The sequence below is a fragment of the Equus quagga genome, chromosome 2 (assembly GCF_021613505.1).
Source record: "Equus quagga isolate Etosha38 chromosome 2, UCLA_HA_Equagga_1.0, whole genome shotgun sequence".
NCBI lineage: Eukaryota > Metazoa > Chordata > Mammalia > Perissodactyla > Equidae > Equus > Equus quagga.
This window is the reverse complement of record NC_060268.1, coordinates 104,853,879-104,879,171: the sequence shown is the minus strand read 5'-3', so window position 1 is coordinate 104,879,171 and position 25,293 is coordinate 104,853,879. Positions and strand designations below refer to the sequence as shown.

The 25,293-nt window shown below is 35.4% G+C and overlaps 1 protein-coding gene across 4 annotated transcripts in view; it reads left to right on the top strand.

Moving 5' to 3' along the window:
- Nucleotides 1–25,293, top strand: part of PARG (poly(ADP-ribose) glycohydrolase) — a 113,261-nt gene that overhangs the window by 64,639 nt on the left and 23,329 nt on the right. For all 4 annotated transcript variants that reach the window (XM_046653784.1, XM_046653786.1, XM_046653783.1 and 1 more), the window contains 3 exons: nt 2,631–2,691; nt 5,020–5,095; nt 10,126–10,273. In XM_046653784.1, the coding sequence (XP_046509740.1) occupies nt 2,631–2,691; nt 5,020–5,095; nt 10,126–10,273 (285 nt within the window). The remainder of the gene's footprint in view (nt 1–2,630; nt 2,692–5,019; nt 5,096–10,125; nt 10,274–25,293) is intronic.

Here is a 25,293-nt window from a genome sequence, read left to right as displayed (position 1 = left end):
CACTTGGGCTTATGAGACAACCAAATTAGAATTTGTAATAATTTATTAGAAAGATGAGTATGTTTTTTTGCTATTTTAAATCTAAATAGAATGAATTCCATTATTATACCTAAGTAATTCAGAGGTTACTTTTCTGTCCTTGAGGTTAAGTCATGGATGTCTTCTCTAGAAGCTAACTTGCCTTTCTAAGTTTTAGGATTTAAATACTTGGAGGGAAAAAGCTAACATTCTTTTTTTTTCAACCAAAAATGTATAGACCATGATAAGTATTAGGAATTAGGCTGAAAAAATAAATTGTAATTAAACATTTTATTTTCTGGCTTTTTCACTGTACTTTAGTATTACTTTATTCATTGCACTTTAGCACTGTAATTTAGTATTTTGTAGAAATATAGTGAAACATGCTATAGGTTTTTAGGATGTAAAGCTATAGGCTTAAGGAGGAAGTACTAAGTGGAAAAAAAGACATTTGCATTTGAAAATTCTGGAGTCTACTGAATAGAAACTATGGAAACCTATTTAAGGTACCATGTTTCATCGAATCTAGGACATCGTAGATGGTAAGAAGTGCCATTATGTTATATACCACTAAGAAGGAAAAAACACTCAGGTCAGGGAGTCATAGGAGACCTCCCCTACAAAGCTGGTACACCAAAGGTCTATACCCTTAGTCTAATGATAAATGAGAAATTAACCTGGCGATGCAGAAAAAGGACAACAAGGAAACTGCAAGTGTCAGCCTTGGCGTGGGGTAGGGAGGGGACAAACAAACCTCCCCTGAGAATTTGGACCACAAGCTCCAAGTTTGAGGTCTGAAGTCATGCTACCCGTGTGATCCACAAAAGCCTGCAACAGAGGATTTAGTTTAGACTGATCTTAGGTTGGTGGTGCTCCCAGAAGACGGCAGAAGCAGATGCACATCTTCCCTGGAAGAACTGGACTTTAATCCAGGTCAATAGCAATGGCTAGGTACCTTCGACTATGAAAGATGTATCTAGTTTCAGAAACTTAATACATGACAAAGTATGCTTTTTAGAATTGATAAAATATAATTCCACCAGTACCAACTTTTCAATATTGTCACATATCTATATATTCGTAATGAAGAAATACAGAGACTGAAAGATTTTAAAGAGCTTTCTGAATTAAATTGTTTTTAATATAGTTTTAAAGTATCTTACAGATGGAGTATTTAAAAATTGTTGATTCATATGCAGTATATATTGTGATTTTATTAAGGGAAATATTTGATTAACCAAAATAACCTCTTCTGGTGTGAAAGTTGCCTTCTTATGGAAGAAAGATGGTAGGCATGCTCTCAAGGTATTTTTGTTATTAATTATATATAAAGAACCATGTTCTTCTGCCTTTTCTCTTATTTTGTCAGCAGTATTCATTTATGAATTTCTCTTGGTCTCTCCTAGTGTATGAAGGTCATTTAATGTTCTTACATCTCTGCTAAGTTACAGAATGGTGATACTGCCATTAGTTTCCTGTTAATAGAATTGCTTCTCTAGTGTTTGAATTGTTTGACTTCTGAATTACTTGTGAGTTTTAAATATGTTATCCATTTGTCTTAAAGAAAGTAAGACATCTAAAGACTATTTTATAACTTATGTTAACAAAATCCTGTTGTCTACTATAACTACTCCTTATGATTTTTGAGTTGTTACTACTTGTGACTGAGAGCAGAGAAATGTGGAATCATGCAAAGGAATGAAATGGTTGCCAAACTTTGGCTGAGACTCTACCACCATTATCACTAATGGTTCCTGACATCTCTCTCTTTGCTTAAGAGCTTTTTTTTTAAAAAAAAAAAAACAGAAGCAAACAAATGGCCTGGCCTTTTGAGTTTGTTCTTTGATTTGAATCAGACAAATTACTTTTGGCCAGATGATTTATTTGTTGCTTTTGCTACGAGTTAAAAAAAAAAAAAAAGTAAACTTAACAAAAGGGTCTTAGCCTCTAAAACTTACTGCGTTTTGATCCACTCACATCTATTGCTCCTTGAAAACTATGTCATCTTTATTCTCTAACCTCCTTGAACACAGTAATTCCTCCTTCCGGCTAAGGCGCCTTATAAGTAGAGCAATTCCATCTTGTCTAAGCCCTGGACTTAGCTGTGTCAACTTCAGAGGGCATGCCAACAATTTTCTTTTTTAATCTTAGACATTTTATTTTATTATAAGACACATAAATATGTAGGCATTCACCAGTCTTTACGTGTAGGGTTAAGGCTTTTCTTGGAGAAGGAGTCTACAGATTAAAATTAAGTTTTGTTTTTATTGTATAAGCTAAACTCATTATGCATCCTGTTTTTCAAGGATTTTTTAAAAAGTATATTCAGTTTAGAAAACTTCACCAAAAAGTACCAGCACTCAGATCCCACTGTTGTACTGTTATTTGTATAGTTTTGTGTTTCAATGAGGGCTTATTATTTTATAAAAAAGACTTCCTACTATAAGGAAAATATTATTTTAAATCAGTCTTCTGTTGTATTCCAACACTAGACTTGGTATTTCCTGATTAATTTTATAGCCGTTGTTAGACACCTTTTTTAATTGAGTATGTATAATCTTTTCAAAATCCAAACTTATTTTGGGTGTGTTTTTCTTTTATTGCTTTTGTAGAACCTACTGGGTTGGTGACATTTACAAGACAGAGTCTTGAAGATTTTCCAGAGTGGGAAAGGTAATAATAATAAAAATAATCCTGAATCTTGAAATTAGAAGGACTCTTTTACCATGAGAGGACTCTATTTTACAGCCCCTGGAAAGACAGTTTCCCTGACCTCTTAATTGCCCTAGTGCTGGGGAGTTTCTTCTTATAAGTGATCCATTGATAGCTCTCATTGTTAGAAAGGTCGTGCCTTTGGAATCAAAGTCTGCAACCCTTTGACTTCTACTCCTTGCCTTAGTTTTGTCTTCTGAAACAAAGTCCTATTTAAAATTAGACAGTTTTGTGTGTGAAGACACTAATTAATACTAAAGAGGACACCGGTGTTTAATGTTCCTCCTTACCATCCTTTTTTGCTTATATTTAATAGGTCTTTTTTTGGAGGACAAGATTGGAAAAAGTTTCTTTATTAAGCTAAAATGTAAATTAACTTACTAAAATCTAAAGTGATTACCTAGCATTTATCTGAGTGACAAGAATTTTGAAGTTTGGCTGTCCGTGTGTACTGTCAGCAGATCTTATGGAAGTTGTTAATATACTGGGGTTTTTTCTTATTATTTGTCTGCAAATACTGAGGGGGATAATAATCAGTGTGAGTTCGTTCAGATCTGTACGTACCTTAGTGTGCTGAAATAGTTAACACATTTGCTAATCTAGAGTACTGAAAAAGCACTTAAAGAAGAATAGATCAACTTTTTCCATTGCACTTGAGGACATGGTCAAACATACTGAGTCCATATTTGTATTCATGTTAACCAGCGCCTCTTGTATTCACTTTCTAATAATTTTTATCATAGTCTGTAGTTGTTTTGTTTGGAATTAGTAGTGAAAGGGACTCCCTCCTAAGGGAGTTGACTTGAGAAGGCATAGCTCTCAGGTGGCTTTCCCATGGTGTTTTCGTCCATCAAAGATGTTTATTTGTGAGGTGAAAGAAAAACGAACTTACTTTAGGAGGCTGACTGCATGGCTGAGATGATTATTAATAGAGTGAAGTGGATAAAAGATTAAACAACCTGCAGAAAAAACAAAACAAAAACAAAATTGAGCCAAAAAGGAAGAGAACATGTATAGCATTTTAGAGTCCTGGCATATTAGAGATGAAAGGGGCCCCAGGAAGTCATCTGCTCCAGCTGCCTACTAAAAATATCAATCAACTCTATAATACCCGTGACAGATGGAGACTAGACAGTTTCAGTGATGGGAAATTCACTGTTGCACATCGGTCTATCCCATTGTCGGTCACTTGTGTTATTATCTAATACTTCTATTCACTAAAAGTCTGTCTTCTAAATAATTCTCCCCCCTCCATTCCTAGTTCTTCCTTCTGGACCTAATTTTCTTTAACATTCACCCCTCCATGTACAAATTTATTTTATGTAAGTTTATGTGACACGGAAGCCTTCATAAGGAAATGAAGACCCAAAGAAACAGACCTATGTCCTTTTATCTAGGTTTGATGAAGAGTGGACAGTCATGGAGGAATATGATGGGTTAAGGAGTAGGAGGTAATTGTAGTAAACTGGCGGAAGCAGCAGGCGTGTTTGTTAGGATTCTTCTTGGCGTCCGTTTGTCTTTGGAGATGTTGGGAGAGCATCTCTCACATGAGGATTCTATGGCCTGTTTCAGGGAAGAAGGGCGAGATGGGGAGGAGGTCAGAGTCACCGACCTGCTTCTGCCGTTTTCTCAAATTTCTTTAGCTTAAATTATTCAATATGCCAAGGGGCTGTATTTTGGGGTAGTGTTTCCTGAACCCCATAGACATCTCAGTGAGCATGGTTTATGAAAAGGAAAGAAAATAATTGTGACTTACGTGAACTAGGTTCATCTGTCAATTTTATTCATATAAAATACCATAGATCAGAACTTCGACAGCATGTATTTTCATCAAAACATCCCCCCAACACGTACATGGTTATCAAAGTAGTGAAAATAGAGCCCATCTGAGAATCATATGATTTATTGCCAATTTTTTCTATATTTTTCCTTAGGTTGCCAACTCTAGCATAATAATAAATTTCATAAATCTTAACTTTTTAAATATTTTGAGAAGTTTTTCAGCTCTTAAAGAGGAGAAACTTTGGTATTTTGTAGCGGAAAAACAGGTTTCAAAACAGTATGTTATACCATTTTAATTTAAATATGTATGTATATGTATATATATATGAAGAAAAAGTTCAGGAGAATCTTTACCAAGAATGTTAACAGTAGGCATTTGTTTCTGGCTTTTGAAATTTGAAGTGGTTTCAATTTTTCTTTTATAGTTAATCTATATTTTCAGATTTTTCTGTAGTGAAATACTTGTCATTAAAAAAATAAATGAGGGAATATCTTTTTAAATTGTAGATGTGAAAAGCCCCTGACTCGATTGCATGTCACTTACGAAGGTACCATAGAAGGAAACGGTCAAGGCATGCTACAGGTAGGTGCGTCGCAGCAGTGTGTATGTGTCTGGGACTTTCTCTTGTCAAGCTTCTGACAGCAAAGGAAATTTCAAAAGCTGTTTATTTATCTCCTGAGCTGATTTAATGCAAAGAAGCATGATAGCAGAATGGAGAAAAGCACCAAACAGATCATCTTGACAGCCTTGGTAATACTGTTATTTGCCAGTGTACGTTCTCTGTTTCTTACATGTGCCTCTTTAAAAAGCCTTTGACAGAAAATCCCAAGATCTGGACAACATCAGGCCTCTTGGTTCAGACCCAGACTGTAGATTGACAGTAGAGGAAGTTCCCAGGGTATGGTCTTGACAAGCTGTCACCAGGCAGTTTTGTTCTTTTTCTTTAAAGGCTCTTGTTCTGCCCTAAATGATGGCCAGCTTGAGATGTTTTTCTGCCACCAACCTTGTTTAGGTCTAGGAGGCAGACATCTAAAGCTGATTGATAAGAAAGTCCTCTCTCCCATATGTAATAGTTTTAGGCCTGTGAGCCAGCTATGCTTGCTGTCTTTTCCCTGTTTTAGAGCAGTTAATTTTGTCCATATCTCGATTTTTGTTATTAATCTGTGTTACTGCCTCTACTTAAGATATTTCTGGAAAAAGGAGTTAACGAATAAAAAACCCTGTGTATCTAGCTTTAAGTTGTTGTGACACCTAACCTGAGCATGTGTTTTCCTTTTACTTTATAGTGGTCTCTTTTTTTAAATCACTAATCAGAGACAAAATGTTAGTATTTTCTGTTCTTATCCTGTTTACAAGAGCATTGCAGTCTCAGTTTTCCTTGAAAGAAGCTTGTACATCATCTTATCTTATACTGGAAATAGCTGGATTTTTCTTCTTAGATCCTTATTTGATGCTTATATTGGGTCAGAAGCTAAATAAAGCAGTTGCCTGGGAGTAGACTGATTTGTTTGAATAACTTAACGTTTATTGTGAAATGGCTAGACTGATTTGCATTTGGCTAGTTATTACATATTTATGCTCTAAGTGCCTAATGAAACAGATTCTTTTAGAATGGCGTTTTATTTAGACGTATTTGTAAGTAAAATCTTCAAAGAGGCAAACCATGTTTTGTTTTAAATCACTTTCTCCCAGTGATTATTTGAGATTATAAGCAGAAACACTTAGGATAACCGAATGAATATTTCTCCTGTACTTAGCTTAAATTTTTTTAAAAATTTATATTTAATCAGTACCTTTTCTTCTATTTAAAACTAATTTTGAAATATGGTTAAAATTTGTTTCAAATGAATATCACTTCTTCCCCACATTTCCACTTTGATGACGTTTTTCCTACATTAAAGTCTTGGATTAACTGAGGGAGTCTTAATACACTTGAAATAAACAAAGCTACTGCTAATTAGCACCGCAGGAGTGCTGACCTTTCGTTACAGTACAATTCGACAAGGAAGTACTTAACAACATTCAAGGTTGAGATTCCCCCCTTCCCTAGAATATATTACAGATGAAATGTGAAACCTCTGTAGATTAAAAGAATACCATAAAGGCTTCTATTAATTGTTCTCCCTCCCGTGCTGTGCATCCCCAGGAGATCAGGGAGTATTGTATTCCGATGTTGCAGAGCTCCTCGGGCAGCATATAAATTACATTATGCTGAATGGTCACAACAACAAAACCTCTCTAAGGAGTGTTATCATTTCTCTCTTTTCATCAAGTTATAATTCAGAAACTGAGTAATCTGAACAAGTAGCTTTGAAGTAAGGTGAATTTGGAAAATGACTGGCTGAAAATAAAGAAGGGCTCATAAGATCGTTTTTATGTACTGGAACACATTTCTCACCTGTAATAGCCTTTTATTAAGAACTTGTTTAAGTAGTAGAAACTTTGATTTTCTAAAAGATTCCTGCTTTCAGAGACATGTTGAGTTAATGTATTTATTTCTATGCATACCTTTCCAGTAATATATGTTGGCCTTTTATTCAAAGACTGAAGAATAGCATACAGATTGAATATATTTCATTTGTCATTACCAAGTAGTACGTAAGTTGAATGAAGCTTATCTTTTTATTTTAGTTATGTACCTTGTTCCAGTAAAAATTAAGTTTAGCTGATCTCAAACCTTCTTTCTTTCTCATTTGTATTCGTAATACCATTATACTTAGCCAATCTCTCAATTTTCGAATGCTGTCCATTTTCTCTCTTTATTGGGTCTCTCTTTCCTTCACTTTCTTTCCCACTGACCTGAGACTTTAGTGGTACCTGTCTAAACTATTCAGCAATCACCTAACCAGCCTCTCTGCTTTTAATATTACACATTTCCAACTCATTCTTTAAACACTATCCTGGATTATCTTCCTAAAACACAGGTCTGGTTGTTGCTTTTCTTTTTAGAATGTTTCCCAGAACCTTTGGAATTAAGTAAAAATTTCTTAGACCCTAGACTACCTTATCACTCATACAGCTCTTTCCATTTGGTTTTCCCTATGTCTTTGTGCAGCCATTCTCTCAACCTGAATGTCAGCAAATCTAGATTGAGTGCCACGTCCTCTTGTAACGCTCCCCTATCCTCCTCCCCGTGTTCTAATTTTAGTTAATTGTATTATTTGGGAAATATCAAATACATACTTATAAGTTCTTTAATAATCATTTTGTCATTCTGCTTATGTGCCTGACTCCCATCTAGAGTTTAAATGCTGTGAAACCAGGAACCATGTCTTACTCATCTTTGTATTCCATGGTTCCCATAACAACATTCAGTCAATATTTGTTGAATTGAACAGTTTAAGCCATAAGTCACCCAAGGCATAAAGGCCTCATATGTAGTAGGTAACTAATTCTAATCAATGGGCTGGTTTAACCAAAATTATTTTTCTATATAAGCTAGAGGTATTCTTTTTTTTTAGCATTGATTTAGTATGCCAGAATATAAACTCGAATATGTTTGATTCTGTGTTGACTCATTTCAAGAACTTGTCCAGTTGTATTTTCTAAGTTCTTCTATAGTGAAAGAAGACTACTTTACTCTCTATTAATTTCTGCCTTTTCACATGTATTTTTACATATCAAAAGATTCATATCCTTGTTTTACTCTTTTGTAAAATAGGCTTCAGAATATCATTTAATATCATAATTGCTCTAGAGAACACAAACAAGTTTTAAGAAGTCTTGTATTTGATAATAGTCTCAAAGTATATGTGAAATGACGGAAAAAAATATATGTGGTATATATTGCTCCTTGCCCCTTGTTGTTGGCACAGAACTCCTAAAACCTTTGTAATTTACTAACTGATAAGAGCACTAGTAGCAACACAGGCTCCTAAATCCCTTGGAATGCCTTGGGTGATAGGATTGTCTTTTGTTCTAATGGAGTGACTCTTGGGACACTCCTGGATAGCTTCAAGATGGGGCTGGTCATCAAAAAGACTAAGCCATGATTAGAAGTTTGGAACTTTCCACCCCACCCCTCCATCCTCTGAGAAAGGGAGAGGGACTGAAGACCGAGTTAATGATAATCATGCCTATATGATGAAGCTTCCATAAAAATTCCAAAAGTATGGGATTCAGAGAACTTGCAGCTTGGTGAACATGTGGAGGTGCTGGGAGAATGACTTGCCCGGAAAGGGCATGGCAGCTCCATGCCCCTTCCCACATACATACCTTGCCCTATGTATCTCTTCATCTAGATGTTTATCTGTATTCTTTATTGTATCTTTTTTAATAAATCGGTAAAACACTGAATGCTGTGAGCTATTCTGGCAAATTTATTGAACCCCAGGAGGGGGTCATGGGAACCCCAATTTATGGCTGGTCAAGCAGAAGCACAGGTGACAACCTGGGACTTGTGATTGGCACCTGAAGTGGAGCAGTCTTGTGAGACTGAACCCTTAGCCTGTGGGATCTGATGCTAACTTCAGGTGGATAGTGTCAGAACTGAATTGAATTATAGGACAGCCAGCTGGTGTCACAGAATTGCTTGCTGTGTGGAAAACCCACACATCTGGTGTCAGGAGTATTGGGAGTGTCAGTAGTAGTGTAAGGGTAAAGGAGAGACACGGGAGTGTGTTTTTCCTATAGTGTATATAAGCCTCTTTTACATTACTTACTAAGTTCTGTTTTTTTGTGTATTTGACTATGTATGTACACAAGTTGTGTATGTGTGTAATCTAATTCATAAAATAGGGTAAATCTAAGGCACACTTGGAAACCATTTCTTACATATTGCCCTATAGAGCCTAGCATAGTGCTGGACACATTTGAGTGCTTAGTAAGTTTAAGAGAAACAAATAATGCTGGCAAGTTGAGTTTGCTTTCTCTTGAGGATTGTGTAACTCACCTTTATTAGTAATAGCTTAGGGATCCCATCATAGTATTCTACAGAAAGCTTATGTATAGTTTTAAACTAAATTGGAAATATTAATTTAGTTGAATCTTTGTTGTTAAACTAAGTTTTATGTCTTCATTTTTTCTCTTTAGGTATGTTTTTTAAAAAATAGATTTTAATGTTCATGCAGTTTGGGGTTTCCAGTTGAATTTAAAGGATGATATTTCCATCCTTTTATTCTTCCACAGAAGGAAAAGATTATCCAAAAAAGGTCTATTACTATTCAGTTCTTTAAGGACAAGTGTTTGATTGCCATATTAGATAAGAAAGGTGTAATTATATTAAAGCCATATGAAATAGATAAATGGAAATTGAATAGTGAATGATGGGGAAGTGCCCTTGAAACCTTTCCAGATAAAACCTCTCTTGATCTGTGGTCCTTTGAGCACAAAAAAGGTTTATAAACAAGAGTCAATATAATGATATTGGGGCTTTTGCCTAAAAGCTCCATTTTCCAGGTTCCTTACAAAGTTTTGGAATCCAAAGAAATAAGCAGAGACATTAACTGCAGTGAGATGGAAGAGTGCAATCAACCACCTGGGAAGACTACTAATTTGGGGATTGATTTATATGGGAAAGGAAAGGAAGATTAGAGCTTAGAGGAAGTGTACTTCTTTATCATATATGTAGGTATTTTAGATCCTCATTTAACATACCACATTTTCCCAAATAGGTGGATTTTGCAAACCGTTTTGTTGGAGGTGGTGTAACCAGTGCAGGACTGGTGCAAGAAGAAATCCGCTTTTTAATTAACCCTGAGTTGATTGTTTCACGGCTCTTCACTGAGGTGCTGGATCACAATGAATGTCTTATCATCACAGGTTAGTTTTGGGAAGTCTAGACAGTGGTGTAGTTTTCCCCATCTATGACTATCTATCAGGAAGACTAGAGGCCACCCAGGTACAGCTTTTCTCTACCATGGGCATTAGTCCCAATATTTTTATGTATTGATTTATACTTGGTTTTTCGAAATTATCATTTATTTTTTCTAATTTTGAGTAAGACGTTTTATCCCCACCTTTTCTTTCTTGGCATCTTTGAGGAACAAGGGTGAAAACTGTTCAGTTATGTTCTAGTTTGAAATTTTATGATATAATCTCCTTAAGAAGATGATGATATGTCTTTGAGCATGTATTCTATTACTATTCTTCCATTATATTTCCAAAAGTGATTTGTTGTACTTCAATCTGAAGACACTGTATAAATATTAAAAGCACAGTTACAGTGTTTGGAGAGAATCAGTACAACAGTGAGCTTTATAGAAGAGAAATAAATCAGTTACCTTATGTTTACTCTAATTTCAAAATCCTAAAAGAAAAAGTGTGATTATCTTAGTGCTTCTCCTTGATTTAGGTTAATGTGGGAGGAGGAGAAAGGGAAATATAGTAAATTTTACAGGTCTATTATCAAGATTTAAATTTTTTTCTTTATTTAAATTTCTTTAGACTGAGATATTACCAAATCACAGTATTTTCTTGTAAATAGGCTACAGAAAGTTCATGATTAACACATAGCTCTTAAGAGACTTTTAATCAGACACCATAGATAAGTTAAGCCTTTTATTTGAGTACCTAAAAGAGCAGTACATAAAAACCATAATCAGCCACCAATTGCTGATACTTTTTTCTTTCTGCAAAAGAGGATTTCTTATTTCCTCTTTGAATCTCTTGCAGCTTTGAGATTAGTGTAGGAGATTAAACATTCAACTTGGTTGGAGACTTTGGTTGATTGTTACTCCCAGAGATTATAATGGAAGAAAAACCATTCCCTATGAGTTATATGAAATATATACTCAACTAATTTACCTCCAAGAGGTATGTGATGGAGGTAATACTCTGAGGTCTCATCTTGATGCCACACTCTGCCTCATAAACATTTGTAGGCAACCTTCAGGAGAGTATCTAAATTGTGTTTTTTATGATTTGCTTTCAAGATTCTCTCTTTGTCTTTTTTGTCTTTTTCTGTCAACAGTTTGACTATGATGTATTTAGATGTGGATCTCTTTGATTTTATCCTATTTGGAATTCATTGAGCTTCTTGAATGTTTAGATAAATTTGGTAAATTTTTGGCCATTACTTCTTCAAATATTCTTTCTGTTCCTTTTTCTCTTGTCCTGGGGCTCCCATTATGCATATTTTGGTACAGTTGATGGTGTCCCATTGGTCTCTGAAGCTCTGTTTTTCTTTTCTTCTTCTTTATTCTTTTTCTTCCTCAGACTGGATAATCTCAACTGACCTATCTTCAAGTTCACTGATTCTTTCCTCTGTCTCCTCTAATCTGTTTTTGAATCCCTCCAGTGAAATTTTTATTTGAATTATTGTACTTTTCAACTCCAGAATTTCTATTTGGTTCTTTTTTAAAATAATTTCTATCTCTCTGTTAAGATTCTGTATTTTTGAGGCATTATTCTCATACTTTCATATAGTTCTTTAGATATAATTTGCCTTAGTTCTTTGAACATATTTAAAATAACTGATTAAAGTCTCTGTTTAGTGAGTCCAACATCTGGCTCCTCAGGGACTGTTACTATTGACTACTTTTTTTCTGCTGAGGATGGGCCCTACTTTCTTGTTTCTTTCCATGTCTCAACTTTTTGTTTAAAACTGGATACTTTAAATAATATGTCAACTCTCAAAATCAGATTTTCCCCTTCCCCCAGAGTTTTTGTTGCTGTTTGTTTAGTGACTTTCCTAAACTAATTCTTTAAAATCTATATTCTTTTTCATGTGTGGCCACTAAAATCTCTGCTTGCTTAGATTAGCAGTCAGCTAATGATTGGTCAGAGATTTCCTTAAATGCCTATAACAATAAGTCTCTCAGTCTATGTGCATATCGGGGCTCACCTTCAATACTCCACCAGGCAGTTGACACTTCACTTCCTGCTTGCTCAGAGCTTCAAGGTCAGACAGAGTGGAGAGCTTAGGACCATCTCAGGCCTTTCTTGAGCATATGTACTGCCATGGGCATGCCTGTAGCCTTATAGATTCCTGGGGATACTTAGAACTTTACAAAGCCCCTTATGGGTATCTCATTTCTCAGCTTTTCCTTTGAAGCTTTTTGGTTAGCCTATTGTTTGCCCTAACTGTTATCTACTGTCTCCAGCAGCCACACTTTTAAACAGTTGCCTATAATTGTTCTCAACAAACACCTGTGGTGATTAGGCTTTTCACTCTGGACAAGTTTCAAGTCAGATAAAGACAGCCCTGCAAGTGAGGTCTTCAGGGAACCACCAGATGGGTCAAATGATGATAATTCTCTGAGAATAGGGCTTTGAAGGAGCTTCAGCCCTCTTCTGCCCCTTCTAGGGGCTACTAAACTGCTGGTTTTCACTGTTACTACAGGCTGTTGGTTTTTAAGCCTTCTGTGGCGTTTGGGAGAGCAGCATAGGAATAGGGCAAGTTAAAACATCACAAAATTCACTGTTTTTACCAAAATTCAGCCATTTTTCCTTTAATAAACACTCCTTGGACTGCTGCAAGCTTGTGGTTAATTCCCACAGTTCAGAAAAAGTTGATTCTCACAGTTTTCATGAGTAGTGTTCTCATTGCTTTTATGGGAGAGAGAATTTTCAGAGATTTTTACTCCATCACTTTTGCTGATGTGTCCTTATCTTTTATAAGTACTTGTTGGTAAAGGGGCTTTCAATGAGTTATTTCACATCATTTGGATATCCTTTTTTTTTTTTTTTTTTAATAATATCCCCATGATTTTGCTGTTTTGGTGAGGTAAGGCAAAAAGTAAAAACTTAATTGTCTGAGTTTATGTAGGAAATTAGAAGGGAACCTCAGCAAAGGAGAGAGCCTCTGCTACTGGGAGTTAATAACATGAAGTATTTCGTCCAGAATTCCAAAGTTGTTATACAAATTGTACTTAAATGGAAAGGTAAAACCCTTTTATTCTCAGTGTTGTCTTAACTCACATGTTGGTCATCCATCTGCATTTGTTGTTTATTATGATGCAGATAGGAAGGATGCAGTTGGGAGGTATTAGGGAGAAGAGAAGACAAAGAATTACAGAATAAAAAGTTAAACTGTCATAAATCTTGTTGGGCAAATAAATACTTTGAATATTGGTCACATACTGTTTTAGAGAGTTCTGAAGGTCTGGAATTGACTGTCTCCAGCATTTGGCTGTATCAAATAATACTTTAAAAGACTTTTAACTTTTAGCAGTTAAGCTAGATTTGAACCGAAGACTCAGAACAAAATAGCTCATCAATTTTTAAGATGATTTTACATCCTTGAAATAAAAAAGTTGGTGGAATGCTGGGCATTTAAACTCAAAGCTAATTTTGTTTGATTTGCTTCCTTTCTTTTGTACTAGGAAAGTGGTGAGTCTTTCGCCATTTACCATTAATGTTGCTGTAAATAAAGGATGTAATTTCCCTTGGAATAGTAAAAGGAGAACATTAGAATGTTTTTTTCTTTTTTTAGTTTGTCCCCAATCTAAAAAAAAATCATCACTCTGAATTTATGTCTGGTCTCTAACTTACCTGCAGCCATTGTGAAATGAATGGAAAATTGTAGATCCATCACTCACCTTCACATCTGTAATTACCTCAGGCTAAGGACATCCGGGGTGACTTTTAACTCAGCGTTTTTTCCCCACATCCACTTAACTCTATTATAGTGCCTTCTAATTAATATCTGTGATGTGATGTTCCCTTAATGGAAATGGCCATTTCATCATCTATTTGATGTTGGATTTCTGCCATCTTCCTTCTTAGGAGACTCTTAACCATGCACTGCAATCTATCTGCCTGATCAATTCCATTCCTTCAATGATTCATCCAGGCTCAGTGAGCTAATGGCTGTGACTGTGCTGCCTGAATCTGTAGAAGAGTTTGAGAAATTGGAAATAAATTAAATTTATCATCATTGTGGGGCATCTGGTTGGTATCAGACTTTTAAATGAATATGAAACAGGTCATGCAAACAGGCAAAATACTTTTATCCAGACAGTGTCATCCCTCTATTTGCTGTGATCCTCCCTACGACAACCATGAGTTAAAGCCTTTCAGTAAGTATAGATAGAGGGAAAGAATTAAAATTCCAATCTTCTCTTTTTTTCCTCTCTTGCGTTCCTCTACAACATCCCGTAAATAGCTTCAGTACCAAAGAGTGTTACTGTGGTTCTGGAAGATTGTTCTGTCATTTCTTTGTGGTGAACACAAAAAGCAGATGCCTAGACATGAAATTTACTGAGCAGAATGTTAGTACATTTAATATAAAACCTGCCCTCTAGTGAACCAAATCATCCCAGGCATCACAGTTCCTTACATCTTTTGTGAGTGTCAGCAGGACTGATAGAAAGGACAAAAGTGGACACCAGTTCCTCATAGTACTGGTGCTTTTTATAGAGTAACAACACTAGAGGAGCTCATCTGTGCAAAAACAGCCCATTGCTAACTAAATGACATGAGCTCATTGGGAAAGATCCAAATTCAGTTGGAGTTTGGCTTTTCTTAATTATTATTAATCAGGGAAATGAAAGGTAAGAGTGTTCTATCTGATACAGAGTCACCACTGTATGAGTGCTACTAATAAAAGCAGGATAGATGGCTTTCTTACAAACCTTCTTTCCAAGGATACAACTCATTGGTAAGTAGAATTTTTTTTTATCTCCAAATAGTTTTTCCAGTGTTCGTCACAAACTTTTATTACTAGTAAGAGAAAATAAGAATATTTCTTGGGGCTGGCCCTGTGGCCGAGTGGTTAAGTTTGCACGCTCCACTACGGCGGCCCAGGGTTTCGCTGGTTCGGATCCTGGGCGCAGACATGGCACCACTCATCAGGCCACACTGAGGCGGTGTCCCATGAGTCACAACTAGAAGGATCCACAACTAAAATATACAACTACGTACTGGGGGGATTTGGGGAGAAAAAGCCAAAAGAAAAAAAAAAAAAGAAAAAAGATTGGCAACAGTTGTTAGCTCAGGTGCCAATCTTTAAAAAATAAAGAATATTTCTTACAACTAAATCTAAAAACTCATAAAGTTGGGGCCAGCCCAGTGGCGTGGTGGTTAAGTTTGTGCTTTCCACTTCAGTGGCCCAGTGTTCACAGGTTCAGATCCCGGGCACAGACCTACACACCACTCATCAAGCCATGCTGTGGTGGCATCCCACATACAAAAAATAGATGAAGATTGGCACAGATGTTAGCTCAGGGACAATCTTCCCCACCAAAAAAAAATAAAATAAAAAATGTTTTAAAAAACTCATAAAGTTGTTATGAACTTTTGAGAACATTTTAATGAGTTTCTTCTAGTTTTTTCCTTAAGTGAAGATTTGTCTTTGAGCATGAAGTCTTCTAGGCTATCCCTAGAGAGAGCTGTCACAAAAGTCCTTCAATCTTCTGTCTCGTGTCTGCTGTTTTCACTATTTACCTTTGCATTTTCATCATAGTTTATCATTAAATTTGAATTTAAAACAAGTTAAGGGCATCCATTTTTCAGAAAAGACAGTCGACATAATTTTGAAAGATGTCTACTTAGAAAACCCAGGATTTAATTTGTTTAGAGCACAAGCACCAGATACGCATTTTTGATTTCCCACACCTGAAGGAAATAAAGCTAATCTTGTTTCTCTTAGGAAAGAAGATTGAAACCATCCTAATTTGAAATAGAAATATGATAATTGATATTTTATATTTTTTAACCCCTTTCTTTTAAAAAGACAGGTGTTTTCGTAGTTAAGAGATCAGAGTAGGCATGGTTTTTTTTTTGGTAGGAAAAATGAGGCTTGTCCACTGCAGGGCAGAAAACAGAAAAAGAGGAAAACGGTTCCTGGCTCTCTCCAGTAGACCAGGTTGTTTTTAAGCCCCACGTAAATGGAATCAAATACCCTTGGTTCTTATAACCCCTTACAAAGTTAAGTCTAATGACACCAAAACTAACAGCTTTATGGTTTTGAAGGATTTTCAACTCATCTTATTTGGTTTTCCAAACAATTCTATGAGATAAACAAGATAATAATTAACAAGCCTAATTTTCAGATGATGAAATGAAGTCCAGTGAGATTTGGTTACTTAAGGATGCACTGTGGCTTCCTCATGTCTCTAATCTCAGTGTAGTGTTCTTTTTACCACGGCATGCTGTCTTTGTAAATGTGAATTTTTTATATTTAATAAAAATTACATAGTACCTTCGGATTAAGTATTTCTGGTCTCATTATTTTAACCTCAGTTAATACAACGTTCTTCCAGTTTTGCCTGGTAGTTATATTTATGTGGCAAGTACTTATTCAACTTCTTCTATATTCTTCCATTACAAGATGCTAATGTAGATACAAATGTCAATAATTTACAATCCCTGCCCTCGAGAAGCCCACAGTCTAGTGAGGGAGTCAATTACATTTTTTTAACAGCTTTATTGAGATATAATTGACATGCAATAAACTGTATATATTTAAAGTGTACAATTAGATAAATTTTGACATATAGCTACACATATGAAACCATCTTTTGCCCATGTTTTTGAGTTTTTTTTTTTTTATTGTTGAGTTTCAAAAGTGCTTTATATATTTTGGATGCAAATCCTTTATCAAATGTATGTGTGTGTCTTTTCATTATCTTTACAGTGACTTTTAAAGAACAGAAGTTTCTGACTTTGAAATACAGTTTATTAATTTATTCTTTTTGTTATTTCTGTTTTGATTACTGTAGCTAAGACTGCTTTGAATCTATAGATCAATTGGGGGAAAATTGACATCTTAATATTTAATCTTTGACACATGAATGACATATCTCTGTTTATTTGTCTTTAATTTCTCTCAGTAATATTTTATACTTTTCATTGTACACTTCTTTTACGTTTTCTCAGATTTATCCCTAAATATTTCATATTTTTTGTTGCTATTGTAAATGTATTTTTAAAATTTCTGTTTCTGATTGTTCATTGCTACTATGTAGAAATATAATTGATTTTCAGATTGCAGTTCAATATGTCAACTGCTCTACTGATGGTACATGCAGAGTACTGTGAGGCGCAGAGAAGGAATAAAAAGTGTCAAGGAAGGCTCGCACAAGAAACATCGTGAATTTTGTAGTTATTTTCTTGATTTTTAGTTGAATGTCTTTCCCAAAATTCTAGAAGAATTTATAGCAATTAAGGTATAAATTATTTTAAATTTTTGAAAAATTTTTCAGAAGCAGTGTGCTAAGTAACAGACTAGAAACTCTAGTATTGAGTTTAAAACTTTTAAGTCTTTATTCTGGAAAATTTTAATCATATGTGAAAATAGAATTGTATTTTTCATAGCTTTATTTAATATTTATATTGTATATATATTTTTATATTTGTGTGTATTTTGGAAATTCCAGACTAATAGAAAAGTTGCAAAAATAACGCAAGGAATTTCCATATAATCTTCACCCAGATTCACCAGTTTACATTTCTCCCCCATCTGCTCTATCATTCTTTCTCTGTTTTCTTTTCCTGAACTAAGAGTACATTGGAGACATTATGCCCTTTTACCCCAAATATTTTGTTGTTTATTTCCTTAGAATTAGGACATTCTCTTACATCGGCACAGCACAGTTATCAGAATCAGGAAGTCTAACATTGATAAAGTACTATTAGCTAATCCCTAGTTAATATTCTAATTTTGTCACTTATCTTAATTATATCCTAATGTGTAGTGATTTTTTTTCCCCGAGTCTGCAATCCAATCCAGGATCACACCTTGAATATAGTTGTCATGTATTCTTTAATCTGGGACAGTTTATCAACCTTTCCTTTTGTTTTTTTCACCTTGACATTTAAAGTATATAAATATACTTGTTAGAATGTCGCTTATTTGGGATTTTCCCAATGATTCTTCATAACTAGATTCAGTTTATTCATTCCGGTAGGAATCCCACTGAAGTGATATCTCTTAGTGTATCTTTGGAGGAGGAAAGTAATACCTGTTTGTCCCAATATTTGTGGTATTAGGTATTATGACTTGTAGTTAAGAAGGAATCTGCCTGGTTTCTCCACTGTCAACTTACTCTTTTTCCCTTTGTAATCACAGTCATGCATTGCATGATAATGTTTTGGTCCCTGATGGATGGTATATACAGCAGTGGTCCCATAAGATTAGTACCATATAGCCTAGCTGTGTAGCAGGCTACACTATCTAGGTTTGTGTAAGTACAGTCTGTATTTGCACAATGACTTAATTGCCTAACAATGCTTTTCTCAGAACATGTCCCTGTCATTAAGCAATGAATGACTATAATCTGTAATTATTTTATATACTTTGAAATTAAATATCCTGCCCTCATCAAACTTTCACCCACTAATTTTAGCACACATTGATAATTTTTTTAACTCCATCATTAACATGTTTCTCTGTTTTCTGTCTATGAATTGATAGTTAAAGGTAGATGCCATTTGTAATCTTGATCACTACATTATTATTCTTTGTATACCAAAGCTTCAGAGTTGTTTAAGTAAACATGTAAAAAGTTAACCTGACCCCCAAAATGAAATTAAATTGGTTTTGGATAAAGAACTGATAGTTCATAATTAGCATGTCATGATTTGATTTTGTGTTCTTTTATTTTTATTAAATATGTCCTCTTTTTATAAATTTATATTTTCTTAAATACTGTATTTTCTGGAGTCATTTTTCCCATGAATATTACATCTTTGTCATAAATATTTTCAGTATTGGACTTTTATTGTGTGAGTGGTCATTTGTTAACAAAAAGTAGTTCAGCTGCCTGAAAGAGTCAGTCTGCTTATATTTTATTTACTGGCAAAACTAGGGCAGTTGTACTCAAAAATAGTCTTTAATCTTAGTTCTCAGTGGTGTCTTGTTTCTTCCTCTTTTTTCTTTTTTTATATATGAAAAGTAGTATCTTGCTCAAGGTTTTTAGCTTTTCATTTTACTGTTTTGTTGGTTCTTGACAAGTCAAGTGATTACTGAATTGACCATAGGAATTGAAATGAGCTTATTTAGTTAAATAGTGGAACACTTTTGACACCATCCCTCCTGATATGTCCAGGTCTGATGAATTAGAAATCCATGTTATGTGGCAAGCTACCTTGGTGCATGTTCTCCTCAGATGAATGTTAATTATGCTTTTTTTCCCTCTCTTTCTTCTTATGCCGTAATATCCTGGTTTTACAAAGCCCTTTAAAGTACCTAACCTGTTGACAGGCAAATCCTCGACTTAATTTTAATGACAGTTTTCTTAGCAGGGAATGTCTGTGTAAAATTTCTTTTCTCAACAATTCGAACTAAATATTACCATCAGATTACTTACATTGAAGACAGTCGACCCTATATAACAGTCTTTATGTACTGAGAAATTTTAATTGAGTTCATAATAGTTTGCATCAGTTGTACATTATTTCTTGACTGTCACTACATAAGAGCTCTTCTTCACCCCTTGCGCCCACCCCCAACCCCCTTCCGCTGGTAACCACTGAACTGTTTTCTTTGTCCATGTGTTTGTTTATATTCCGTGTATGAGTGAAATCATCTGGTGTTTGTCTTTCTCAGTCTGGCTTATTTCGCTTAGCATAATTCCCTCCAGGTCCTTCTGTGTTGTTGCAAATGGGATGAATGTCTATTTTCATGGCTGAGTAGTGTCCCATTGTATCTATATACCACATCTTCTTTATCCAATCATCAGTCGATGGGCACTTGGATTGTTTCCATGTCTTGGCTATTGTGAATAGTACTGCAATGAACTTAGGGGTGCGTATGTTACTTTGGATTGTTGATTTCAAATTGTTTGAAATTTCAAATTATTTGACCCAGTAGTGGGATAGCTGGGTCATATGGTAGTTCTATTTTTAGTTTTTTGAGGAATCTCCAAACTGTTTTCCATAGTGACTGCACCAGTTTACATTCCCACCAGCAGCGTATGAGTGTTCCCTTCTCTCCACACCCTCTCCAACATTTGTTATTTTTAGTCTTAGTGATTATAGCCATTTTAACAGGTGTAAGGTGGTATCTTAGCATAATTTTGACTTGCATTTCCCTGATGATTAGTGATGTTGGACATCTTTTCATGTGTTTATTGGCCATCTCTATATCTTCTTTGGCAAAATGTTTGTTCATCTCCTCTGCCCATTTTTTGATCAGGTTGTTTGTTTTTTTATTGTTCAGTTGTGTGAGTGCCTTATATATTATGAAGATTATCCCCTTGTCAGATGTATGATTTGCAAATATTTTCTCCCAATTGGTGGGTTGTCTCTTTGTTTTGATTCTAGTTTATTTTGCCTTGCAGAGGCTCTTTAGTTTGATGAACTCCCAGTTGTTTATTTTTTCTTTTGTTTCTCTTGTTTGAGAAAATGTATTCGAAAAGATCCTTTTAAGTTCGATGTCAAAGAGTGTACTACCTATATTATCTTCCAGGAGTTTTATGGTTTCAGGACTTATCTTCAAGTCTTTGACCCATTTTGAGTTTATTTTTGTGTATGGCGTGAGATAATGGTCTACCTTCATTCTTTTGCATGTGGCTGTCCATTTTTCCCAACACCATTTATTGAAGATACTGTCTTTTCTCCATTGTATGTCCTTTTCACCTTTGTTGAAGATTAGCTGTGTGTAGATGTGCGGTTTTATTTCTGGGCTTTCAGTTCCGTTCCATTGATCTGTGTGCCTGTTTTTGTACCAGTACCATGCCGTTTTGATCACTATGGCTTTGTAGTAAACTTTGAAGTCAGGGATTGTGACACCTACAGCTTTGTTCTTTTTTCTCAGGATTATCTTAGTAATTCAGGGTCTTTGGTTGCCCCAAATGAATTTTAGGATTATTTGTTCTATTTCCATAATGAATGTCATTGGGATTCTGATTGGGATTGCATTGGATCTGTAGGTTGCTTTGGGTAGTATGGACATTTTAACTATGTTTATTCTTCCAGTCCATGTGCATGGAATCTCTTTCCATCTCTTCATGTCATTATCAACTTCTTTCAGTGATGTCTTATAGTTTTCATTGTGTAAATCCTTCACCTCCTTGGCTAAATTTGTTCCTATGTACTTTACTCTTTTAGTTGCAATTGTAAATGGAATTGTATTCTTGAATTCTCTTTCTCTAAGTTCGTTATTGGAGTATAGAAAAGCAACTGATTTTTGTGAGTTGATTTTGTACCCTGCAACATTACTGTAGTTGTTAATTATTTCTATTATTTTTCTGATGGATTCTTTGTGGTTCTAATTCTTTGTGGTTTTCTATATATAAGATCATGTCATCAGCAAACAGCAAGAGTTTCACTTCTTCACTCCCTATTAGGATTCCTTTTATTCCTTTCTTTTACCTAATTGCTCTGGCCAAAACCTCCAGTACTATGTTGAATAAGAGTGGTGATAGTGGGCATCCTTGTCTTGTTCCTGTGTTCAGGGGGATGGCATTCAGTTTTTGATGTTGAGTATGATGTTGGCTGTGGGTTTGTCATATACGGCCTTTATTATGTTGAAGTAATTTCCTTCTATCCCCATTTTGTTAAGAGTTTTTATCATAAATGGCTGTTGGATCTTGTCAAATGCTTTCTCTGCATCTATTGAGATGATCATGTGGTTTTTATTCCTCAATTTGTTGATGTGGTATATCACATTGATTGATTTGCAGATGTTGAACCATCCCTGCATCCCTGGTATAAATCCCTCTTGATCATGATGTATGATCCTTTTGATATATTGCTGAATTCAGGGTGCCAGAATTTTGTTGAGGATTTTTGCATCTATGTTCATCAGCAGTATTGGCCTGTAGTTCTCCTTTTTTGTGCTGTCCTTGTCAGGCTTTGGTATCAGAGTGATGTTGGCCTCGTAAGATGTGTTAGAAAGTATTCCATCTTCTCTAACTTTTTGGAATAGCTTGAGACGGATGGATATTAAATCATCTCTGAAAGTTTGGTAGAATTCCCCAGGGAAGCTGTTTGGGCCTGGGGTTTTATTCTTTGGGATACTTTTGAGTACTATTTCAATCTCTTTCCTTGTGATTGGTCTATTCAGATTGTCTGTTTCTTCTTTATTCAGCTTTGGGAGCTTGTAAGAGTCTAAGAATTTATCCATTTCCTCTAGGTTATCCATTTTGTTGGCATATAGTTTTTTGTAGTATTCTCTTATAATCTATTGCATTTCTGTGGTGTCTGTTATTTCACCTCTTTCATTTCTAATTTTATCTGAGCTTTCTCTGTTTTTTTCTTTGTAAGTCTGGGTAGGGGTTTGTCAATTTTATTTATCGTCTCAAAGAACCTGCTCTTTGTTTCATCGATCCTTTCTACTGCCTTTTTTGTTCCAGTGGCATTTATTTCTGCTCTGATTTTTATTATTTCTCTCCTTCTGCTGACTTTGGGCATTGTTTGTTCTTTTTCTAATTCAGTTAGGTGTAATTTGAGATTGCTTATTTGAGATTTTTCTTGTTTTTTAAAGTGTGCCTGTATTGCGATGAATGTCCCTCTTAATATAGCTTTTGCTGCATCCTGTATGAGTTGGTATGGTAGGTTATCATTTTCATTTGTCTCCAGATGTTTTTTGATTTCTCTTTTAATTTATTCAGTGATCCATTGCTTGTTCAATATCATGTTTAGGCTCCACATCTTTGTCCCTTTCTCAGCTTTTTTTTGTAATTCATTTCTAGCTTTATAGCATTATGATCAGAGAAGATGCTTGTTATTATTTCAATTTTTTAAAATTTATTGAGGCTTGCCTTGTTTCCCAGCATATGGTCTGTCCTTGAGAATGTTCTGTGTGCACTTGAGAAGAATGTGTGTTCTGCTCTTTTTGGATGGAGTGTTCTATATATGTCTATTAAATCCAACTAGATTAGCTTTTCATTTAATTCCACTGTTTCTGTGTTGATTTTCTGTCTGGATTATCTATCCATTGATGTGAGTGGAGTGTTGAGGTCCCTACTATTATTGTGTTATTAGTAATATCTTCTTTCAGGTTTGTTAATAGTTGCTTTATGAACATTGGTGCTCCTGTGTTAGGTGCATAGATATTTGTAAATGTTATTTATTCTTGAGGGAGTGTCCCTTTGATCATTATATATTGCCCCTCTTTGTCTCTCTTTACCTGTCTCATCTTGAAGTCTACTTTGTCTGATATAAGTATTGTGACACCCGCTTTCTTTTGTTTGCCATTAGCTTGGAGTATTGTCTTCCATCCCTTCACTCTGAGCCTGTGTTTGTCCTTGGAGCTGAGCTGTGTTTCCTGGAGGCAGCATATTGTTGGGTCTTGTTCTTTAATCCCTCTTACCACTCTGTGTCTTTTTATTGGAGAGTTCAGTCCATTTACGTTTAGGGTGATTATTGATATATGAGGACTTAATGCTGTCATTTTATCACTCGTTTTCCACGCTGCGTTTCCTTTGTTTCTCGTCCTGTGTGTTTTGGTCTAAACATTGAATTATGTAGTTTTTTATGATGTGTTTCTTTGTTTTCTCCTTATTTATTCTTTGTTTCTCTGTTCTGCTTCTTTGTTTAGTGGTTACCCTGAGGTTTGTATTCAGAATCTGGTGTATAAGATAGTCCGTTTTCTGATGGCCTCCTATTTCCTTAGTCTAAACCAATTCAGTCCCTTTCCTCCTTCCCTCCTAAGTTGTTTTTCTCATATCTTATTCCATCTTGTGTTGTGAATTTGAGCTTAGAATGACAGGATTATCTTTGTTTTTGGTCTTTTCCTTCCCTTTAGCTTAATGCTATTCTTGAGTATTTGCTATCCTAATCTGATTCTGAAAACCTATGTATCTCCTTACTCTGTGTTTTGTGACCCCTTGCTCTGTTTTTTTTCCCCCAGGTATGAGGGCCTTCTTTAGGATTTCTTGTAGGGGAGAGGTCTCATGGTTGTGAAGTCCCTTAGCTTTTGTTTGTTTGGGAAATTTTTTATTTCTCCCTCATATCTGAAGGATATTTTTTCTGGATAAGGTATTCTTGGCTGAAGATTTTTTCTTTTAAAGATTTGAATATGTCATTCCATTCTCTCCCAGCTTGTAAGGTTTCTGCATAGAAATCTGCTGAAAGCCTGATAGGGGTTCCTTTGTAGGTTATTTTCTTCTGCCTTGCTGCCCTTAGTGTTCTTCCTTTGTCATTCATTCTTGCCAGTTTTACTACTATATGCCTTGCAGTAGGTCTTTTTCCATTGACAAATCTAGGAGATCTGGAAGCCTCTCGCACACAAATTTACCTCTCTTTTCCTAGGTTTGGAAAGTTCTCTGCTATTATTTGAACATGCTTTCTGCTCCATTCTCCTGAAATACCTATAATTCTTATGTTGCATTTCCTCATTGAGTTGGATATTTTTTGGACACTTTCTTCATTTCTTTTAGCCTTCATTCTCTCTCCTCCCCTGGAGCATTTCAACATGTCTGTCTTCGCTTATGCTGATATGCTCCTCTATTATGTCCACTAGAGCATTCAGGGAATCCGTATTTTGTTTTATGTATTCCATTTTGTCTTTCATCTCTCAATATTTCTGATTGATTCTTCTTTATAGTTTCAATCTCTTTTGTGAAGTAGCTCCTGAACTCGTTGAATTGTTTCTTTGCCTTCTCTTTTACCTCGTTGAGTTTTTTGATGACAGCTATTTTGAATTCATTGTCATTTAGCTTACATATTTCTGTGTCCTCAGGACTGAATTCTGAGTGCTTGTCGTTTTCTCTGTGGTCTGGATATTTGATGTAGTGTCTGATGTTGTTAGAGGAGGTAGGTTGGGTCTTACGCATTCTGATATTATTTGGTTGCAGTTACCACCTATCACCACTGGGTGGGGGTTGAGAGCTGCGTATTCCGAGCCCTCTGCCTCCAGCCGAGATCCCAGGCAGTGGAGCCATGCTGGTTGGGTGTGGGGAGGGGTGCTTTCTCCTGTGTGCTCTCGGGGTTCTCTCGTTCTGGCTCTCTGG